Source organism: Apaloderma vittatum, unplaced genomic scaffold, assembly GCF_000703405.1.
Source record: "Apaloderma vittatum isolate BGI_N311 unplaced genomic scaffold, ASM70340v1 scaffold29730, whole genome shotgun sequence".
NCBI classification, from domain to species: Eukaryota; Metazoa; Chordata; class Aves; order Trogoniformes; family Trogonidae; genus Apaloderma; species Apaloderma vittatum.
The window spans coordinates 11,990-35,274 of record NW_009694447.1 but is presented as its reverse complement, the minus strand read 5'-3'; the positions used below and the strand labels follow the sequence as shown (position 1 = coordinate 35,274).

Here is a 23,285-nt window from a genome sequence, read left to right as displayed (position 1 = left end):
TCTGACATAAATATGTCATTACTAAAAATTCATTATTCTTTTTTCTCTGTGTAAGGAAATACAAGGTCTGCTGTTGCACAGTACAGATATTGTACTACGCTTCACATCTTCCAGGCTTCCTGTCTGCTCCAGGTTTGATACTCTTGGTATTTCTGAAGGGTTTTTAAAAAAGAAGAAAGAAAAAATCACGGCAGATCTTTTTAAACCTCAAAAATGTAGTATGATCACATTAAGATATTTTTTATCCTGTCACCAGCAAGGGAGAGAGTTATGTTCTTCCTAGACGGAGTTCATTCCAAGTTTTTGGTAGTTGGAGAACTCCTGAGAAGTGAACCTGAAATTGTTTTTTTGCATCATGGAAGTAGTCAGAGGCCACGGGCTTCAGGTTTCTATTGTCTGAGTTGTAGGAATCTCCTGCTCTGGAGACTGTGCAGCACTTTGCAAATAAAGGAGGGGGGCAGAGGCTTTTGCCAGCACAGCAGCTTTCTCAGCTCTTTGCTCAGTGAGGTGTCAGTCTGAGAACCTACATCATGAGTCTCACCTTGGTGCAATTCCTGGAGTCGGTGGTCCTTGGGAACTCATCTGCTTTGGAAATGGGAGGCTCTCCTGTTAGTCTGCTGCTGTCCTTCTCACAGAAAGACAAGTTCTCCTAGAGCTGTGTAGCTGCAGAGAGGTGATCTCCACAGCCGGGGAGGCTCAGGTCCTTCATGGGACTTGGAGCCAAGAGCCAGGGATTTGAGGGCTGGTGCTGTGCATGGCCTTGGGTAAGGTGTGGAACTTTCTGTGTCTTTCTCCACCTACAATGCAGATATTTATCTACCTTGCAGGTGCGTTGGTTGAGTTTAATGAGATGTTTGTAAAGCACTTTGAAAATGAAAAGCAGTATAAAAATGCTAAGTATTATTATGTATGAGCTCTTGAGAGCGTAATGGCTGTTTGCCTGCCACTATTTAACGCAATTTGTAACACACTAAGTACGAAAGGCACTGTATGAAGTCAAGTTCTAGTTTCTATTTAAGAAAAGTCACTCATATTTTGCGTTCAGCAGTTCAGGTCACACCAGTGGTCTATGGTGTTACCTAAAGTGAAAACAGACTCTAGAAAATTTTTTTGAAGGAAACCGCTTCAAAACTTTAAAATCAGGTTGTTTTTATTATAAGACTTTCTTCTCAGTAGGTCATTTTGCACGTCTTTGTATGTCTTGTTTTGATTTTTTTGCCAAATTTCTAGGTTGTCTTCTATTTTGCCAAATGTTTCTTTTGTCCCTTCTTAGGCTTCTGTCTGAACTGCCGTAACTTTTCTTTCCCTGACCTTTCTGGACGCCTCTGCAATTGTCGTCACCTGTTCTTCACACTGCTTCTACTCAGCAGCTCTTGCCATACTGCACAAGTTTCCTCCACCCTTTGTCTACTTGTCCCTCGCTTTGGTCATTGCTGCATCTGGGCTTCCCCTGCGCTGAGCACTCACTGCCGGCTGGTGCTGCCCGGTGAAGTCCTTCAGGATGCTTCTCTAATAAATATCAGAGTGAACTGCCTGACGGACAGGGAGAAACGTCCACAGAAGGGGCAACGCTGCTCTGTGTGTGAGAGCAGACCTTGTCTGTGACCTGTCGGTTCAGTGATCTTCAAGCTTTCTGAGCATGGGTTTTTCACATCATCCTCTGATGGTGATGTGGCCTTCTATGTAGGGAGCTGAGATAAATTGATAACAAGTAAAATGGATAACAAGTTGATAATAAGTGCTTTCTGAAAAAATGTTTTTTCATGGTCTTTGCATGTGGCCATCAAATTGTCAGGTTTCTTTGAATCACAAGTTTAAAATTACTGTGTCTTATTTATTATATATCAGCACCATATCCTGCTTGGATAATAAAATACGTTTGACTCCAGTCTTGGTGTACTGCATCAGGTTAGAGATGTGAAAAAAACAAATGCCCCATCTTAAACAGATTCACATATATATAATTACTTAAGTGCAGTCCCCTTCACTTCATAAGGTATGTCACATAACCAGAATAGTGATGTTTTAATTGTGGGAGTAAAAATGTGAGAGAACAGACATGAAAATTCATATACCAGAGTAAGGTCTTATAGTTTATTGGATGCAATTCAGGCAAGAAAATACAGTATGTGTCTATGTTTAGTATAATAAGAAGTGTCAGAATTCTCTATTGTCTTAGTTATTGCATTATCTTGCCATCTTTTTAAAAGGATCTAGGAAAAATAATTTAAGGTAATATTTATAATCTGAACTATTCATTGACAATGGACTTTATCCATAAGAGGTAGTTATGACAGACATTTCTGTACAAGAGAATTTTGATTATTGTTTAATTCCTTTGAGTTAGTATTAAAAATATTATTTGAGTGGAAAGCTATCTGAAAATATTTTATGACATAAAAACAAAGTATGAGAAGTTTGTTTGTTTATTTCATTGAACGACTTACTCCCTGGTGAGTTCTCCCTTTAGAGCCGTTGTCCTTTCCAAATCAGTAGATGTCTTTCCCTTCTTATTTTCTGAACAAAAAGGAAAATGTTGGAAACCAAATGTTCAACAAGCTGCCCTGCTGCATGGAAGCCTTAGAAAAGAGGAATAAAGGGCTCTTCAGAGCTCCTCAGAGGTCTTTTGGCAAGCATTCCCTTAGCATGCAGCCTGAGAAAACTTTCGTGAGTGTTTTTAAAAGTCACACTGTTCTCTTTCGAGTTTAGATGATAAATAACCAGCCACTCTAACCAGCTGTATAAAGTCTCCAACTTTCACATTTTAAAGATGTTTACTTTCAATGTTTATGGTTAAAAATGTGTTTAAAGCTCTGTTTCAATTTTAGGTCAAGCTGATTTTGAACCGTGAAGGACTATTGCAGTAATGAACGTGATCTAAATTTATACATTAATACTTATGACATATCAGTTATTCTCTAAAGGAATGTGTACACTTCTCAGATTATCTGGTGCATGTTTAGTTGTACGTAAACTTAAATTAGGTAGGCTCTGCCTTATGTATTTTTTAAATTATGAAGGCAAACAGACATGACATAACATTGAAAGAAAGTGGCAAATGAATTGTTTGTTTCTCACATAAATTCCAGCTCCTCAGTCTAAGATTTTCTGATAGACACAGGTAAAGATGGAATTGAAAAAAGCAAAGGTGAGCTTGTAATCTCCTTCCAAAAGTCATAAAAATTAGGAGCTTTATGTAACAGATGATGCAGTCATTGCAGATCTGCTTGTATGCTGCTTGAGCTTGTAGCTCTTGAATGTGCTTGTCCACACATCTAGAGTTTTGAGGTCCTTCTCCACAGGACAAAGTTGATAGTCATCCTGCAGGGACATCCTTGTTTGACACTGAGATGAGGTGTTGCCCTCAGTGCCCTCAAATGCATGAGTCGCATGTGGATAGAGCTTTTAATGAACAGCTTCGCTGACCTGATCTTTTTAATTAGAAAAATAGCGCCTTGCCTGCTGAATTCACCAGTAATGATGAGGTATCAACATTTCTCTACAGATCTGCAGGTTTAGTTAAGCGTTGTCAGGATGGGTGTGCACTGTCATTGGATTTACTGGGGCTGCCAGGATCACTTACCGGCCTTTCTTAATAGCTCTAATGTGTACTTCTTGCCATATACATGGTTTTACTACTAGCCCTTTATTGGTTTTTTTTTACTTTTTCAGTCCTCCCCAAGAAGAATGCAATATGTGCATGTGTCTTGCATGACACACACAGCTATGCAACCTTCTCTTCCAACCATGTTAAATTTTACTTAGAAGTAAAAATGCCCTTTTTTTTTTTTGGTACCAGTTTCTACCTTTGCAGAAATTTTGAGGGTTTTTGCAATTAATATCTTCACAAATTTTATCTGTCGTGTGAGTTCTGCTTCCGGAGCTCATTCCGTCTAACCAAAGCAGCGTATAGATAAACACATAAGTGAATCTGTATTCTGGTTGAAACTTTTCCTCACTTGCAAGCAGCTGGCTTCTGCCAGAGCAACTCAAAAGATCCAGCTGTGGGCTCAGGTTGCTGCCCGCACCAGTCTTTCTCTTCAGTGCGCAATACTGCTGGAAATCTGTGTATTTAAACCACAAACCTGTAACAACAACAATAAAAAAAAAAGAAGAGAGAAGTGAGATGGATGTTTGACAAATCAGGCAAGACGATCTAAAAGTTCTGAGTTGAGTTTGCAGATTAGTAATTGGTTAAGTGAATTGTCCCCGTGGAGAATTTCATGGATTACTGCCCAGCTTTGCATACAAGGTAGATAAGCCTGCTCTGAGGAAATGCCTGTCACATTCAGCTGGCAAGTTAGCTTATCTTCATCTCCTGGAAAGCAAAACATTTATTGCTTTTTATAGGTTTACTGTCTGTGCAGAAAAGAGCTGTGTAAACCCTTTTCAATCTAGAAAAAGGAGTTGGAGACCTAATTTCTTGCAAAGACCCTTTGCTTACTTTATCTGTCCTAGAAAATCAAATGATGGGTAGTCCAGTAAAGCATACAAAGCATTCAGTAGCCTGGTGAAGATAATTTAGGAATGAAGTATTCAGGTTTTTTTAAGCCTGCATGGGCAGTGGCTGTCATGGGCCTTGCCATATCCATCCTTGGAGTACCATGTGCAGCAGGGAGCTGTTGTGTGGGATGACGGTACCAGCAAAGTGCATTAGGAAAGGTGGCTGGGGATGAAGTCAATATTTGGAGGTGAGAAACACTGCCCGGAGTGCAACTGGACTTCATGATCCTCTCTAGGAATTAAGTAGCTGCTGTAATTTGAGATTTATTGTCTTTGTTTCGGCAAGATGAATGCTGCTTGCAGTTCCTCCAGGAAATCTCCTGTAGCAGTAGCTGAGGTGCTGACCATGGGGTATGGGGCAGTGGAGAAACCCACAGGTCCTTCCTTGCTGCTCAGGGCTCCAGCTAACTCTTGGCATCCAAATGCCACAATTTCTCACTGGAGAGCAAAGGGCCAAATGGGCAGGGCTGGAGCCAATCCCAAAGACGTGCTCTTGGAGCTCACAGATGTTGAATGTGAGTTGTCTTTACTCCTCCTGATTTGCATTATGTGGGACAGGGCGCAGAAGAAATGAATGTGCCACATGTCAACCTCCACGTAAGTTGTCCTGACACCTAGAAAAGGTCTTGGTGAAGACTGAACCTTAGTAATTATAGTGGTGTTTATTGCTTAATTTGCTGTAAATCGGCCACGAGGCTGGCACCCATGGATGCCTTAGTTCTTCGTACTGAGCAGTTAATGCATCCAGTTAAGGTACTTGCTGTACATAACTGTTTTTTAGGTACTGGTGAAACACTTGCCCAGGGCATAGGTGTTGCAAATGAAGCCTTGTGAGGTCTGAATAGTTGGAAACCTCCTACTTTGCCGTAAGTTGATTAGTTTACTTGAAAAGCTGAAGCTCAGTTCTTAATTTACATAAGTTCTTAATTTACATAAGTGGACTGGAAGACGAAGCACAGTGAAGGCTGTCAGAGAAAGCTGGTGACCAGTGCCTGAGCCATATTGCTAGTTTTCATGTCTCAGAATCAATGTTGGCAAGTGAGCAGCCAGCATAGCTTCTGGAGAAGGCATGTTACGTGTGCCATATCACTGATACCTATTTAGCAAATAACAACTACTTTCAACAGGAACCAAACCAGCCTCAAGGGTTTAAGTTTGTCTCTAGAAAACAAACGGGCTGTGCTGATATCAGTGTGTCTAAATAAGGATGGATGCAGAGAGTGGTCACTGGTAAAGCTGAGCTATCCATTGCTGGGTGCCCAGCAGTGATGAGGGAGGAGGTGAGGGGTCCCACCACCCACCCACCCATTGTTTCACTGCCTCATGTCCCGTCTCTGAGAAGCTCAGACCTCCCTTGTGCTGTCCAGCAGGACCTGCCCTGTTGGTATGAAGAGCATGAGGTGTCCCAGGCAAGCTCTGCCAGCCCTGTAACACTGCAATATAATCTAATGTGCCATCTCTAATGTGCCTTTACAGAGATTTTGTGCTGAGGATTACTGTCATGTCTGAGGTGATCTTGATTGCTTCTCTTTTTTTTATCTTAATAATATATGTATTCAATAAATGAGTCTGAATGGTACCTTGCTTTGTACTTATATTCTATATTTGTACTTATATTGCATATTTGTACTTATATTCTTTTGCCCTAGCATTTATTAGAACAGCTTCCCTTTCCACAGAAGGACTGTGTTAACTTATAAATTACTGATTTATTTGCAATATGCCATGTATGAAATGGGCAGTAGGTGATGGTTGCGTGGCTGGAGAACAGAGACATTAATTTTGATATGTTTTATAAATAATTGTCAATAAATGGCCTGATCCTGTGTGCCTCAACTTCAGTGGGAGTTTTCCGACAAGTGCATTTAGGCAAGAGCAGCCCGGCCGCCAGCGCAGCCTAGGCGGGCAGCACGCCGCCTTCACGTTCAGCACGCTTGCATGTCCCGGTGCCAAGAGCAAATTTTGCCGATTCAGATTCACTCAGTTTGTCAAGATACAGCTCCCACTGAACTTGGCAGGACCGAGAGTCATTCTTGGCAGGGGGCCGCAGGCAGCCTGGGCAGTGCTGCCGGCACTGGCCGCGGAGCAGCACAAGGCTGCCCGATGTGCCAGGCTCCCCGCTCCTCTGGCACGTGTTTGCTGTTGTTGCTTGACTAGCAGGAAGAGTCGTTGACAAAAAGAGATTTCCTAGGTTAGTTTTCAAGGCTTTTCTTTTTTTTACTGCTTTTTTTTTTTTGTGGCTGTCTGGATGATTAATGTGAATAGGAAAATACTGTTGACCCATTTAAATCATGTTAGGCGACATCCATTGCTCATCTGCATAATGAAATACACCCTGTACATTATAGCCTAAGTATAAGAGCCAGTGAACTACAAAAATAATATTTTACTCATTTAGATTACAAAGTAAAATATAGGACATTAGTACTAATCATAGTATTAAATTTTAAGCTATGCAAATTGTAATTGTCAGTGAAAAAGAACTATAAGTTGAAAAGGCTATTAACATTTCAGCTTTAACGTTTAATTTGAGTAATTTTTTTTCTTAATGTGCAGCTTAGAAAAGTCTATATGCAAAATATCTAATAGTAAGTGCAGGAGTGTGTATTTTATATCATTATTTAATTTCAGTCATTAAAAAAATGTTAGAAATATTAATTTGTGGTATTAAACTGTATTAACAATTTCTATTACAAAGTGTAAGCTGTAATCTTTACTGGGATAAAATAAAATTTAAAAGGCAAATTATTAGTAACTAAGAGATTAAATAATTTTAAGCATTTATTTAGGTATAAAAGCAAAACCTGAAGCCTTTAAAAATACGGATTTCGTCAAATAGAAACATAATTTTCAGCATTTTAAACTAAATACAAATTTTAAAGTACTGAATTTAGACTGTCAGGTTTCTATGGTTACCTACCTTTCCAGCAGTTTGGTGAGATGTGTAAATAGGCCTATGAGTCACTTGTAATTATTTGTTTTTTGTTTGTTATAGTTGTAATTCTGTGTTCAGTTTGAATCTAATATTGTTCACAGCACATGCTTTGGTTTATGTATATTTTAGTGTGTATGATTGACAGTGATTGAGCATTTCTTATGGAGTGCTTGTTTTTTTTGTCATAAGTGATGTATGTTGGTACTTTTGAAAACGTAAACAACTTCTTCCTGTATCACTGTTTGATAAACAGGGACTTTTATGATAAGAAAGAGGTCTTTGTTAATGGTAAGCAAAGAGATAAGTGAAATGCATTAAAGAAAAAAGAATTAAAACAGTTCCCAAACATTATACCGTACTCTTCCAAATTTGATCCATAATCCTATCATTGTAACTCATTCAGTGACCCAAACATCACATATTTATGAATAAGCTTCCAAGTTATGCATTAGTAGCACATACTCATGACTGACAGGTTTAAAAATAAATGTTTTAATAAGGATGCTGCAAGTTATCTGCAGCCAGATCTTGATTGGAACATCTTCCTTGTGCAGAGCATCTTCTTGGGAGAAAAAGCAAAAAACAACAAAAAAAAAGAGCTTATTTCCACCACCACCACAGTAAGCTGTAAACTCTTACACCTCTCTGCTCATATATTTTAAAGCCCAGGTTATAGGACGTAATTCCACAACCTTTGTTCTAGAGAAGGGCAAGTACTCAGCAAAGAGTCACTGTCCTAATGTAGCTTGCGTTTTCATGTGAAAACAGGACAATAAAATTAACAGCATTTGATACAAGGCAAGACCAAATGAGTGTGATCGCATTTTATTATATTAATTTCAAAATTGCTAGCAGTATACACTTTTTAAAAAATTATTATTTTGCGACAAGACTGGCTTGCAATTCAGAAATCATCTTGTATCCTTAGAGATTTGGTTGCAGGTGTATTGAAAATAATTATTGCAGTAGGTCTTATATTTTGCACGAGAAAAGAGTCCTGACTGCCCGTTTTCTTCCTGTGCCTCAAGCTACTTAGAAAATCCTGATACAATGTTCAGGAGTGCTCCTACATTTTCTATGCAAAGATGACTCCTGTTGCAGCAGCCTTGCTCACCCACCGAAAGGGTTTATGTGGGAAACGTTTTGCTGTGGTGATTCAGACACATTTTTTCGATTTCAGGTGGAACTTTAAGAGGTTAAAGTAGGGTTTATTTTTAAGATTTAATACCATATCAGGCACATAAACATGCTAGTTGAAAAACAGTTGTTTCGCAGAGCACCTGAAAAGATTTTTTCCCAGTAGGATTCAGTGAAATGTTAAAGCTGTGGGTGGGTGCATATTAACAACAAGATTCAGTATTGTGCGTGTGTGTAAGGAGTATTTGAATAGCTTATTATTTTAAACTGAAACAACTGCTCTTTTTTAAACTGAGTAACTTGTTCTAGCAGTTGTTACTTCGCTACAAAATCAAAATGATTAATACAATAACCAGTCTTTCAAGCAAAAGTAATTTCTAAGATATTTTTAAAAACTGTAGATAGATAGAAAGTGATTGAAATATGCATTTAAATATGCAAACCTGAGCAGATATTTTTCTCATTCACTTTATGATAGATTAATTTACTCAATTTAGGAATGCAGTAACATAAGAGGAATGTTTCTTCTGCTAGTCAAAAAAGTTGAAACTTGCCAGATGCTGTGATCTGGAGCCTAAATTCCCCTGATATTGCTGTGTGTGAAGCTCTTAATATTGCTTCGTCCAGCTTTTGTACCTGACTTGTTTCATTTTTCTGTGATACTGCTTTAGACAACACTTTCTTCTTATTTTCTACTTGTGTTATTCTCTTGGAGAGAGAAAATGTAGTAAAAATAACACTAGGATGGAAGGTGCCATGAGAGAACTGCCGTGCCTTTTCCTGAAGTTAAGCCTGCACAGCCCAGTCCCATTTTCTGTAATAGACAATTAATTTCCTTTGGTATATGAATGAATATCATTCAAATACAGTTAGCTTGTTCTCTATATTTTTTTAATCCTGTGATAAGACGGGAAAGTATTGTTTAATGATAGCAGAATTTCACCCAGTTATTTTTCGGTTTGGTTTGACTCTGTGCCTGTATATATATATACACACTCATAACTTCTCAGTTGGTTGAAGGGGTTTTTTAGGATCTAAAATTAATTTTTCCTTTTCTTCTTGTTTGTTAAAGTTGCACTTTTGGTTGCTGCTGATAAAAGGTGGCACCGAGCCAGCTTCCTGAAGGAGTATGGGGAGGGTCATGGCTTGTCATGACCTGGGCACCGTTACTTGAATGTTGTTATTATTGGGATGAAGTACCCTTAGGCTGTCATCCTTCCTGTAAATAGAAGAGGTTCTGATTCTCAGTGGTTTCCCAGTTTACCAACTTGTAGAACAGCTATTTCATTGGCCCTAAGTTTGACTGAATAATGAATAGAAGAATGGCACTATTGCAGAAGCCACTGATTCATCATTTTAGTGTGTTGGTCTAGACTAAGTCATAAGAAGTAGAACCAAACAAGAATGTATTTTCATACAGTTTATAAATTTACACCCAATTAAAAAGCTCTTTTGTATTGGTATACGGCAGACAAGTTGCCCGGTTCTGCTCTCAGTGAAATAAGGGCAAAATTGTAATTAGCAGGGAGCCTAACTGGTCCTGAGAGCCAAGCTTAACTTTTTTCGGTGTCTTAGAGGAGTCCCAGTGCTGACTCCTCTCCCTTGGAGGCAGTCGGCGTTTGGCCGTTGCTTTGCTTTGTTGCTTCTTGTGAGAGTAACAAGAACAACAATTCTGTTAATGCCTTATTAACTAAACATCTTCTGTCATTAATTTCCAGTTAATTTAAATCATTAAAGAAAACACTACCAACTAGAATATAATGTTTGCAAGATACTGGCCTGTGTTTCGGTTTGTCAGGGTACGGCCATAAGCGTGCTGTTGTCGAGGTTTTCACCAATGTGCTGCAGTTGTAACTGGAGTCACATCTCTCCTGATGAATATTTCATTTCCCCAATCATGCTATTAAGAACAGAGTGTTTTTACCCTTTCATTTCTGTTTTCTTTTTCCCAGTACTATCATGACAGCTGTGCCTGCGTCCTGTTTACAAATTGCTGCTAGTTGCATGTTCAGTAGTCCTTGTGGGTTTTGCTTTCCCCTAATATGGGCAATTAGGAGGAAATATTTCTCACGAGCATGGACTTGCTCTTCTCCTTGTAATGACATAGTCCTGCAATCCAGGAAACAGTGCTGCATGGTGTCCATGTCCACGATTTCCTGATGTGGGAAAAACGTGTGGAAAGCATCTGGAGAGGAGGAGACCCCCTTTACCAGCTTGTTTCCTGTAAGCGAAATTGGAAGACCTTGTCTGTGCAAATAGATTTCAAAATAGAGTCTGCCCTTTGACTGTCTCCATAATTACACAGTGCTCTCTGTATTTTATTTGGCTGCCAGAGCAGTTAACCCCTGGAAGTAAGGGGCTGATGATGGCGTGACCAGCACGGGTATGCAGACATGACCATGTGAATACACTCTTGTTTGGAGAAGCCTGTCGTTAAGACCTCGTTACAATATACTTTTACCAGATTTAAAAATTATTACATGTTGGGTTATGTTGATTAAGATATGCTATATCCTTAATGTACAGAAAATGTGGAGGTATTGGTTGCAAAAAGGAAAAAAAATAGAAACAAAAAAGTTCTTTCGTGGCTTTGATGTAATCAACATCTGTCAACAGAATGAATTTGCTTTTGTTTAATTTCAAGGGCTCTTGTTCTTCTACTTTGCCCAATCAGTTTCAACTTCTGCCTCAGGCATTTCCCTATGTTGTTTTTTTTTTTTTTTTTTTTAAGCAAATGCACAGGTTATTCCTTGTGAAATGTGAGCTGCTCTTCAGCTACACAGGTTACATAGAGTTGGAGAGAACCTTTAATCTTTCCCATCCTATTTTTGAAGCTTGGACGTACATGGGGATTACAAAGTCAGTGTTTTATTAGACAGTTAGAATTACAATTCCAAGTAAAGATCTTTCAAACCACAACCATCATTTCAGACTGAAAAATGGGAACATTTGGTAATTAACACTAAAAAGCTACATATTTATACCTAGCTACATTGACTGGATTCCATGTATTATTATTACCCGTAGTGATTTTTAATACCTTGCTTTAAACTTTATTCTTCTGAAGTTTCAGCAGAATGAATATTTGCACAAGAAGCAAAATTATTATGTACTATTAAAATGACTTGACAAGCCAAATTAAAGATCTCTAGTGTTTTACCCTCAAGTGCATATATACTAAGAAAATTTCCATAGTAGTTCTTTCTTCAGTTGTAAAAAAAAGATTAAATCACATATTTTGAAAAGAGTTATCAGAACAGAACAATGCCTTTGAAGTTGTTAATTGTTCATATATATTAAGTAAGATGTATTTTTTCAAGGGCAAGCTGATTTTATTTCCTAAATGGGTTGGTTGTTAATTCTTGTAGTCCTAAATAATTTTGGTACTGTGCTTCTGTTGATACTATGACTAATTATTTTTAAATATGTTGATTTTATCCCTTGACTCTTTTAAGCTGCATCCTTGTATTTATTGTAGCTTAGAACAGTCATGAAGTTTACCCTTTGGTAACACTTTTGAAGTCTTTCATAAATAAACACAAAAAAACCACGGTTGCTAATAATCACATCTGATGAATCATGTAGATGAGCAGTTTTTTGCATGGCTACCCCACATGTCATTCACTGAAAAGATAGCTGATAAATTACTGTAACTGTTAAACAAAAAGCACCAGAAAAGAGCTTATGTGAGAGTTCATTTCCAACGTCTCCCTTCAAAAATACTTCTTGACCAGAGGAAAATCACATTTAAATGACTAAAATCAACTTAATTGAGGGTCATTAATAGAGATACACATAAAAAAATCTCTACTCAGTGAGTGAAATGGGAGCATTTCATTATATAGTGTAGCATGCATGAACAGATAACAATTAATATAGACCTAGAGTAAAAGGCTAATAAATATAGGGCACATTGTGCTGCAAAATCAGTCACTTAAAATGCTCCCACCCATCATCCTACTTGAATTCTGTATTCAGCCCTTCTGGCTGGCTCGTTTAAAAGAAAAAGAAAATGTAATTTCCACATAAGATAAATTCATCTGGTAATTCACAAAAGCTCACGGTGCATACTTATATTATTAATACAAATTAAGGTCTGGAAGGTATGCGGAGGAATCCAGCGGCTCGGGCAGGCCATGCGTGCATACAGATTGCACAGTGTGTGATTCACCGTTGAGTCAGAGGAGCAGTTGTCTGTAATTTTCTGTGCTCAGTACATCGTATCTGCCGATGTGATTCAGTAACGCTGGCAATAATTCTCCTTACTGCAGCTGATAGTAAATATTCTGTCACTCAGAGCCTTGCTGTTGAGGGGGAGAAGAACCGTGTAAAGGGTCAACTTTGCATCCCGGCCGTGCTGGTGTGTCACCAGTCCACCTGGCTTCAGACGCCGGGCTCTCTCCGATGGCTGTGGTTCCCGCTGGAAGCTGCATAACCCCACACTTACGAACTATCTTACAGTAATTAATACGCACAGAAAGCTTAACAAAAAGGATGCGCTCGAGCGCCAGTGGTGCAGGAATAAATAAGGCACCGAGAAAAGCTTTGCTAGATGTAAGGGATGGGGAGGAGGGAGTAGCTGAGCCAGACTTGGAGAATACAGCCAGTTGTTCCTGTCTCCAGTGATTGATGATGTTGCTATATCGAATTAGCTGTGAATATGGGAGCTTAAAAAATAAAAGGAGCTGTGGAGGCATTAGAAAGGCCTTCTTGAGGAAGGAAGTGTGTGGATGGAGTCCAGATTTTCATTATAAAACAGTAACTTCATTATATTTTAATACCATTTTATGTAATTTTATTTCTACTTTGTAGGAGAATGTTTTCTGTTACAATTTTTTACATTTCAAATAAAGGTTTAATTGTCCTGTGTTTGTAATTCTTGTGATGTATTTTAGGAGTCGTATTATACTATGGTGATATTTATTTGGTTGTCGCGTTTCATCTGTTCAAGTAGTAGATATTTTTGTATGAGTCTGGTTTATAATGAGCGGTTAGTAGAATAACAACAGACTACAGCACCTTATTATCCTGTTATCTTGTGACAACACGTATAGCGTATCTTTGGGAGAGCAGAGGTAAAAATTGTATTCCAAAAAAAAAGGTATCCCTTCTGAACGTGGCATAGTCCATAGGCAAACACCCATGAATATAAACACGTTTTAATGTATTTAAGAGTGTGTATTTGTGACATTTGGAGTTTTGTTGTTGAGTAATTGACAAGCACACTTGCACCTTTTCTTCCCCAGTTAGACTTGTACACAGTAGGCAAGGTGCCCGGGCAACATGCCATGTGTCAATGACAGCCCTTGAAATACAGTTCCGTATTGATGTCCACGTGGACTTCGGCTGACCACATCAGTGAGTGTGGGGTTTTAATATATTTATAATACCTGTAGCAAGAGCAAGGTACTTCCAGTGCACTCTGTAAAAGAGCTACCTTAGCTTAGGCTGAGGGATTGATTGCTGCTTCTAGTTACTCAAAAGTTGCCATCTCAGGAGATTCTGTCCTTCCAGTCTCCAGTGGTGCAAAGTGGGTGCAAAACAGCCAGGGAGTTTATAGCATGCTTTGGGCTCTTTTGCAGGTTAGATGGCCTGGATTTTTATTTTTTTTTTACTTGGACAGTGTTGTTTTTTTCTTGTGAAGGAGGCCCTAGGAAAGCAGAAGATGATGAGATTGTTGATTAAACCATAATTAAAACACCATCAAACCAATCCAGCCCTTTGTTAACTGGGCAGCTCCACTTCCATGGATACATTCTCTTCCCTTTGGAAGAAAGCACCTTCCATTGGGGTACCCAGTTTATACTGAGAGTTTAACCTGAGCCTCACTCTCCTGCTCTGCCTAGTTACTTACTAACAATGTTTAAAAAACAGTAGAAATTTGCTTGCATTGAGTAAAAGTACTCTACTGTAGGTGATCCTGCTCTGGCAGGGGGGCTGGAGTAGATGATCTTTTGAGGTCCCTCCCAACCCTTAAACTGCTGTGATTCTGTGAAAAGTCTCTACAACCTTTCACATACTGGTAAATAAATGTAGCACTGATCAGTGTGCAGAGAGATAGTGAGGAACACTTCTAAAGCAAACCTCATGCAATTATTTCTTTCATTCTGGGTTCTGGGGCTCTAAAAAGTGCATAACAAAAATCTGTGTATCATGAAATGTTGTAAAAGGGCTGTCTGTGAATCCAGGTGTGCATGTGGAAGAACAGTTTCTGCATGTGAACATGATAAATGCATCCAAATGAAAGGAATGAAGGTACAATAAAACAAAAACATTCAAGATTTGGAAGAAACTAAAAAAACCTGCCCATTTTTACATAGTTACAAAATATGCAGTTGATTCATTTCTTAATCTGTGATATAAAACTGTTTAGTTACTTCTGTTTAAACTAAAACACTTCCTTTGTACTAAAGAGCAATTATTCATATGGGTTACTTGCCACAAAAAATTGCTCTTGTGTTTGTATACATATGACATTCTTCAGAAGCAGATTAACTATTATGTGAAACTTATGTTTCAAAAAACCCTTCTGTTTAAATTGTAGAGTGCTTGAGTAATGGAAATATGCACTACGTATAATTGTAGTTTAATTGGGCAGTGTCAGTAGTTCTTTTCAATTTAGTATATTCCACAGTTTTGATGCTAGCTATGTCTTTTGTGATGCATTATTTTGGTTTTGATGTCTCTGACAACCTTTGGGCCTCAATGCCCTTTTTTTAATTTTTGTGGCTTTTTTTTCTCTTTTGAGGGAGGCAAAATGTGTCATTGCTCAACAACGAAGTTTGAGCAGTGAATACTCTGATGAACTGTCATCCTGAATTCCCATGAGAATTAAACGGAAATCTGATTTGAATATTCCAAGTCAATTACAAGCTTTAATCCCCTCAATTGCCTTTGGCCAAGATTTAAAATATCTCTTGAAGTTTGTTCTGTTGCCCTGCTAGGAAAGACAAATTGAACCCTGTTCCTTGTGTCTTGGCAGAAACAAGAACAACATTAACTTGGCTATGCTCAAGTCAGTGACCAATTCTGCAAAAATACAGCCAAAAATATTGTCTGAAATCAACATTAAGTCATTTTTTTTTTCTCTCCTCTTTTCTTGCTCTTGTCCGAGCCTTGGACGGTGCAGCCTCTGGCCATGCAAATTGCTCCAAGCAGGGTCCAGTCACTCCTGGCTTTGGGGAACTTACCCACACTATTATTTATGCACCAAACCAAAACAGATCTGATATTTTATAAAGCTTCAAAGTATTATTTGGGGAGGGGGTTTTTTGTTCTCATTGTTTCTCAGTGTTAATACTCTTTCTGTAACGGTACAAGATTTGAACCAGCCTTATACGTGAGTTCCGTGGTTTGTTTCACATGATGCCCTTCTTTTTGCGTACTTTCCATTTTGTAATATGGTAGTAGAAAAAAATGTTAACCATTTTTAACTTACCTGTTAACAGGTTCTGTGACTCGCTGCTACACAATCTTTGTTTCGTGCAATCATATCTACCTGCGCAGGCAGCCAAGCAATCAACAGCGAAGATGCTTCTTTTTTCAGGGACAAAGAAATACTGCTTATAGTGTAGTTTGGCCAGCCACCGTTTCTCCAGCTCACCCAGTTCCTAAGGTACTGCAATTTCTATTAACTAATCTGTTCTTCAGTCCATGTAGAGTTTGACTGCAGGCGTGGTCAAATGTATTCCTTGTCCAACACATGTGGGCTTGGATCCCTCCCTTGTTGCTTGATCTGGTATTTGAACTTAGGAGCACTGGTGGGAGAAGTTTTCAGCTGCCTACCATGTTAAACACAGCAGCGTATGTAGTTATTGGGGAGTTCACACCTGCGATTTGTTCAGTTACGGTATTATAAATGTGAAATATTATAATTATCTGTCAACACTTAACATTTCTGGGTCCAGATTGTTGTGTTGGACAATCATAGATGGTCCTACCAAAAGTCACACAGAATCATTCATGATCATCTCAGCCCTTTTCTATATAAATCTCTAGCAAGCTAATTATAAAAATGTTTATATTTTGCTGAAGGTTTTGTGAATTGGTTATGTCAGCTTTAGGAAGAGAATGTATAATACCTGCTGGAAGCTGCCCTGCAACCCCACTGCACATTCTAAACTTGTCTTTACTCTGCCTGGGTGATTTTCTTTCTTATAACATATACTTTTTATTATTACTATTTTAGAGCCAAAAGGAACTTTTTCATGCAATTTTCAATTTTAACATGTGTTTCACTTGTGGTTTCCTTTTTCTTTTTTTTCTTCTTTTCCCCCCATTTACTTACAGCATACAGATTAATTGTTTAGGTCTTTCCTTTAGCCAAAAAAAGACCAAAGTACCCTTTCTAAACAGGAGGTATATTAGTACTTTTTTTATTTTACCTTTCATTTCATTATAGATTTCTTATGCAAAATATAGAGTGTTTCTGTGGGCCAGAAATAATAATAAGTTGTTAGACAGGAAAGCAGATAAGGATGCTGGATATAGGGCTCTTACACCTAAGAGGCTATGGAAGCTCTGTATACAGGGAGAACATAGGGTTACAGGCTTCATATATTTTCGAAAGCTTTGAAATTATAGAAGTTAAACACTTTATTTTTTAGATGCTTCTTTTAGGATAAAGAGGGAGAAATATCTTGTCATACTGAAAAGTTGTTTTCACAGCTCAGAGTTCTCAGAATATCTAGAAATTAGTCCAGTTCTTCAACTCTGAAAAATTGAGGGCAAAGTTATTACTTTATACAGGCTATACGCCAGAAATCACACTGAAATACATGTGTTTTTTTTCAATTATATTGGTTTAACTTTTTATCAGAGTAGAAATTAAATACATGTAGGAGTAACAATAGTCTTCCTCTCTAGAGTCCTGTTAGGGCTATTTGGTTGCCCCACTCTTCTCTACTCCTACACCCTGCTGTTGTGTGGTCTTGCTGTTTAAAGCCCAAGTCCCCACTTTGTTTTCTGCCTGCCAGCTTGATTCTGTATTTTGTGAAGTCAGTGCGAAACTTGCCCTGGGGCCGGCATGGCAGAGAATCAGCCCAGCTGTGGTGGGTGAAGGGGCTCTTCTCCAGCCAGCGAAACAGCCCAGGACCCTCCGAGAGAGAGTGTGTTTCCATCTCTGTGCAAGATTTTACTATTATTACTAGTTTGCTGTGTTTGTGTGCATGTCATGAATTTGTTGTGGATTTTAAAAATCAGAAATGAAATGCCACCTCTGTACAAGGGCTGAGAACTTTATGTGTGGAAGAAATGAAGTTTATCACACATTCCTTGACATAGACAATTGGAATACCCTTGCATATTGTTGTAGATGGACAAATTTGGGTGCAGCACATCGACTAGGTTAATAAGTAAAAACCTCTAAAGTAACAGTAGTTAAATCCCAAGGTTCTTAATCAAAAAGCAGTCTCATGGAAGTTAATAGGAGTTTTGTCTGAATGAGAAACTAAGGATTTGATCAATTTTATTTTTAAGCCTAATTCTGTATGTTTGTACCAGTGTTTAGATTCATTTTGTAGAAAATGTGCCTCTTTGCAAAAGCAAAAGAAGAGTTTTTAAGTCCGTTTCTCAGAGTTTCAAAACTTGTGACCGTCTGCGCTGGAAATTGGCTGCAGCATCTGGGCTTTCAGCACTGGAAGGCTAACAGACTGGATAAGTCAGTAGTAACAGGCAATGTTAAGTTCAAAAGGGCAGTGGAAGAAATACTGAGGCAGCCTTGAGGGTTTGCCCTGATGGCTTAGGAAGGTCGATACTACGACAGAAAGGGCAAGCTGCCATGAAGCAGGAGGCAGTATCTGAGAAAATGATCCCATTGTCATGCTCAGTTTTCTGATCTTCATTTTCAATCCTTTTTCTCCAAGCACATAAAGAAACCAGACTATGTGACGACAGGCATTGTACCAGACTGGGGAGACGACATAGAAATTAAGAATGAAGATCAGATTCAAGGGCTTCGTCAAGCTTGTCAGTTGGCCCGTCATATCCTGCTTCTGGCTGGAAAGGGCTTAAAGGTAACAATTACAGAAGTCTCATAACAGCTTGGATGTCTTTTCTGCTTTCACTTATTTGGTGGATTTTTCTATTTCATTTGGTTTTTAACTTCCCCTTAATGTGCATCCAACTTTAAGTTGAATCCTGAAAAAATAAGGGTTTATTAACCTTTTGTTCAGCTCATGATATGCCTGTTTAAGTATTTCAGTATTTTGGACCTGTGTAGTACTTAGAGTGAGTTGCTGGCTCAGGTGTAATATCTGTCTGCCTGTAATCTCCCTCTGTTGAGGCTGTGCCAAACCACGTGAGTTCCTCACAAGGCCCACACTACATTTCTTCCTTTCATTTCATGGCCCATCTTCCTCATATGTCGTGCTTTCTGACCCTGCTTTCTGACTCCTCCATTCCCGTCCATCCTTCAGCCCCTCGCAGTCCCACAGGGGCCAGTGCAATACATAGAGCTGCCGTTGGAAAAAACAGCTGCCAAATTCCACACAATTTTCCAGAGTGTGTCGATAATAAAGCCTCATAACTTCCAGTAATGTTTCTACAGTATGCTTTTTGGGATACCTCCCAAGTTAAAAAGTACTGGGAGGAGCCTACTACCAGGTTTTGCAGATGAAGGAGTGCTTTTTCAGCCTTGCCTTGGCATTTTGCTCCATAGTGTACTGGGTAGGGTAAAATGGGTTGAGTAGCTATAAGAGGCAGAGATAGATGGGGACTGTAGGTCAATGCTATTGACTTAAAAGGGGAACAAATTATCAGTTTACTGTGCATTTTTCTTTCAGCAGTCATCACACTTTTCCAGAGGTTTCATTCTGGAGCTGAGACGGCCAATAACAAAAGTGCTGGAAGCTTTAATCTTACATAGGCTTGTGTGTGTTTTTCTTTATGTGCATTTCCCAGCTCCTGCATGTTTAACTTCTTTACATATAATTAGTTCCCAGTACAGTAAAACTTACTAATGTAAAGTTAAGACATGTACATATTTCTGAGGGATCAGGATGTAATGTGAGTTTTGAATTAAAGCAGTTTTTCACTAATACTCCTCGTTTTTGTCGTGTGTAAAATATGTACATACGCCAGCACTGTGTAGCTTATGATGTAGTTCACAGTATATGCCAAATCATACATAACGGCAAAATACTACATAATGGCAAAATACTACATACATGTAATGGACGTTTTGGAACAAGAAGGTGTACATAGTAAGAATTATGTGACCAGGAGCTGTGGCCTGAGAGGGAGGTGACATTTGAAGGTGCAGTGCTGAGGCCACTGCCCAGGTCAGCGCATACAAGTGGTGAACTCCGCTTTACACCACTGTTTGGCCAAGACTCCCCTGACTGGGAGGATGCTCCAAAACCCTCCCTCATTGACAGCTTTCCAGCCTGACAATGCGCATGGCCAGTTTATACCCATTTGTTCTTGTGCCAACACCGCTCTTTAATTCAAACAGCTTCCTGCCTTGCCTTGAATCTGTCCGCTTCACACAGTAATAGAGCTATTACAGCTTTCAGTGCGGCAGACTAAACAAACCGTGCTCTTTTAGGCTATTCGCATAAGGTAAACTCTGCATTCCTATTTTATCTGAAGAGCCCCATCACTCCACCTGTTCCTGTTGTCTTGCTGAGCCTACCTTGCATGCAGCCCTCCAAACCGGCTCTCACCTGGGCTTTAGCTAATGGCAGTAACATCCCCCAGTATAACAAAGGTGCGTTACAGTGCATGGATGCAGAGAGACAAAGTTGAGATGGAGTGTGGTTTTGATATTACCATTTACTGCCTGTGCAATATGGCATTATATATGATAGTGTTTCCTGGGTTTGAATTAAAGATTTGGAAATAAACCAGGAAATTCTATGACATGGAAGTATTTTGTTAGATACCATCAGATTACCCCATCCCAAATAAGGGAAGAGGTGCACAGTAAGTGCCTTCCCAACCTCACCCAGCTAGCAAAAGCTCCTTTAAAAGTAAAGGAAATACTGTTAAAAGCAGAACTTTTCACAGTGCATAAGCTTGCACTGCAGAGAGCATGGGTCTGTCTGCTGAGTGTCCAAAAGTCATGTCGAATACCTCGAGCTGAGCAGCAGCAGGCAGCACCCGGTCTGGTACATAGCGATTCAGTTTTTCTATGGGCTGAAGATGATAGATGGGTGAGTGAAGGCAGAGGCAACAAACCTGTATTTGCTCCAGAACTAATGGCTGCAGGATCCAATACAGGGAGCGCTGGGGCTGCGGCTGCCGTCCCAGCAGAGAGGCTGCATTGGCTATTGCAAAGCAGGGGTCTTGCAAAGTAACCCCAAGTGTTGATTATGAGTGAGTTCATCGCTCTCCATCTGCCCAACCACGTTTTCATGCTGAACAAGGTGCAAGCTGAGCAAATAGACCTTGTTCTATCGTCGGCACAGTGCACAAGTGCACTCCGCTGTATTCGCTGTGTGTGATCACTGAATATTTCAATATATGGATAAGCATGCCTCCTGCGCCACAGCCCACCAATATTCCACATGTTACTAAAAGTTCCTCCAAAATCACAGCCACCGTAGTGTATGTGTACAAAGTATGATTTTCAAAATCTCAAAACTCATTCAAATCAAAATCAATTTTCAGAGGAACCCTCAAAGGCACTTCTTCTCAATGAGGTAGGCTTCCCTACCAAATTTCAGATCTAACCATTCCTGTGACAGAGTCAATCCGAAAGAAGAGCGAAAAGAACATTATTTTAAGCATGTACATTTCCCACTCCATGGATACTCAGAAAATGGCTGAATGATTTATGAGAGGTTTTTTTCTAATACGTAAAACTGTGAGGAAAAGATGAATCTAAAAAACATCAAGCAGAAAAATGAAGATTTCTAAAAATAATGGATAAGCGCTTCTAGATTCGCTGTGATCATCCAGACTATGGCAACTTTAGGTGAAATTTCCTCAAGATATGAAGCCAAATATTTAAATCTTTTGTAAAATTAAAGAATACTTGGAAAGCAATTTCATAAAATGCACGAATACATTATGATAAATGTACTAGGCAGTTATAAGAATTAAGTTCCTTTCTTTTACATATAAAAAGGGAAAGTAATGTTGCGTTTCAAAGGACTGAAAGCATTGAAACCAGACATTTCTATAGCAGCTACTGAAACAAGATGCCGTGGAAAATTGGTGTCTTTGAGAAAGCAAATGTAGAAAAAAGAACGGAAAGGAAGTAGACAGTTTTTTAGGTTTTCTAGGAACCTTTGAGTGCTCATTTCTGCTGCATGCTTCATTTAAAACCTTTTTTTTTAAAAAAAAAAGCCCAATGTATCAATAAAGTATATCAGTGTTTTGTATCAAAGCAGCATATTTGAAACACCCAACATTTCATTGAAATGTTTGGCTGCAATCACATTCAGTAAATATGAGAAACTATCTTTGCTTTTTTAACAGGGTGTTATGTTTGATATTTTAGGTTGGCATGACAACTGAGGAAATAGATTCCATTGTTCATCATGAAATAATCAGACAGAATGCCTATCCGTCACCTCTGGGCTATGGAGGTTTTCCAAAATCTGTTTGTACTTCTGTAAACAACGTAGTATGTCATGGTATTCCTGACAGGTATTTCCCCAATAATATACATTCTACTACCAGAAATGAAAATGTTAAACTGAAATTAATAAATTGTGTTTAATATTGAACATACTTCAGCTTAACTGTCATACGTAAAATATTGCAGAGGCATATTGTGTTACCACATGATACTGATAGATGTTATAAAAATGTATGTGAAATATTATCCTGTTTGTCCAGACACTTAAAAAAAATACCATTATGCCTTTAGAGCTTAGTGTGGAAAAAAACAAACAACACAGTCTAATTTTTTTTTCCTCCAGCAAAATAAGTATAGGGTAAGAAATAAATATATTTGAATTTTTGTGAGGGTTGGTTTTTTATTTGCAATATATTCAGCTACTCACAAAGTAAAATATGAACCCTAGTGAGCGAAAAAGAATAAATGTAATGGTAGATTCTTTAGGCGTTGATATGTTTTTCTGGTAGTTGTTTCTCATTATTTTATATTCAGCTACACTTGTTCTCTAAGTAGTGAGAGCTGAACATTAAAAATGGTTATTCTGTTTGCCTCTGCCTTCCTCCATCACGAAATATCTACCCCCTGTTTTTTTATGTATGTGTCATTAGGTGTTTATTCTTATGTTCCCTTTGTTGGGAACTGTCTGTCACCGTGGGGTTTTTTTTCTGTTTATGTTTCAGTCGACCTCTTCAGGATGGAGATATTATCAACATTGATGTCACGGTGAGTAATTCATATAAAAAGTAGTCTTTGATCAACTTTAGAATCACTAGTAGCAACAGGAAGAACAGTGGATTGGAGATGGGGGATGCACAGATGGATGTGCTGTTTACTTCTGAGCCAAGGCACAAGCAGCTGGTTTCCTTTTTTGTTTTTAACTGTGTGTTTATTCCAGCTAGACCCAGGCCTGACTTGAATTTAGGACTGGAATCAGATGCACTGAGATCAATGTTGGCCTAAGTGAAATGTCAACCCAATCCTGCTATGTGTCATGTTTTTGAGAAGGTGTAATTGTTATTGATCCACTGTGTAGTTAATGCAGAGCACCACAGTACTGGGCAGCAGCTGAAGATAGATATGTATGAGATGAGCTAACATGAAGAAAGCCAGCATTTTTCCTTCACTCTGCCAAGATTGATCTTC

General features: G+C 38.8%; 1 protein-coding gene across 1 annotated transcript in view; it reads left to right on the top strand.

The window, feature by feature from the left end:
* Window positions 1-10,734: 10,734 nt before the first annotated feature.
* The window catches only part of METAP1D (methionyl aminopeptidase type 1D (mitochondrial)), a gene marked incomplete at its 3' end in the record, with an annotated part of 24,536 nt that continues 11,985 nt past the window's right edge, over window positions 10,735-23,285 (top strand). Inside the window, exons 1-5 of the mRNA XM_009867678.1 lie at window positions 10,735-10,798; window positions 16,024-16,190; window positions 18,439-18,588; window positions 22,020-22,168; window positions 22,823-22,865. Of these exons, the coding sequence (XP_009865980.1) occupies window positions 10,735-10,798; window positions 16,024-16,190; window positions 18,439-18,588; window positions 22,020-22,168; window positions 22,823-22,865 (573 nt within the window). The remainder of the gene's footprint in view (window positions 10,799-16,023; window positions 16,191-18,438; window positions 18,589-22,019; window positions 22,169-22,822; window positions 22,866-23,285) is intronic.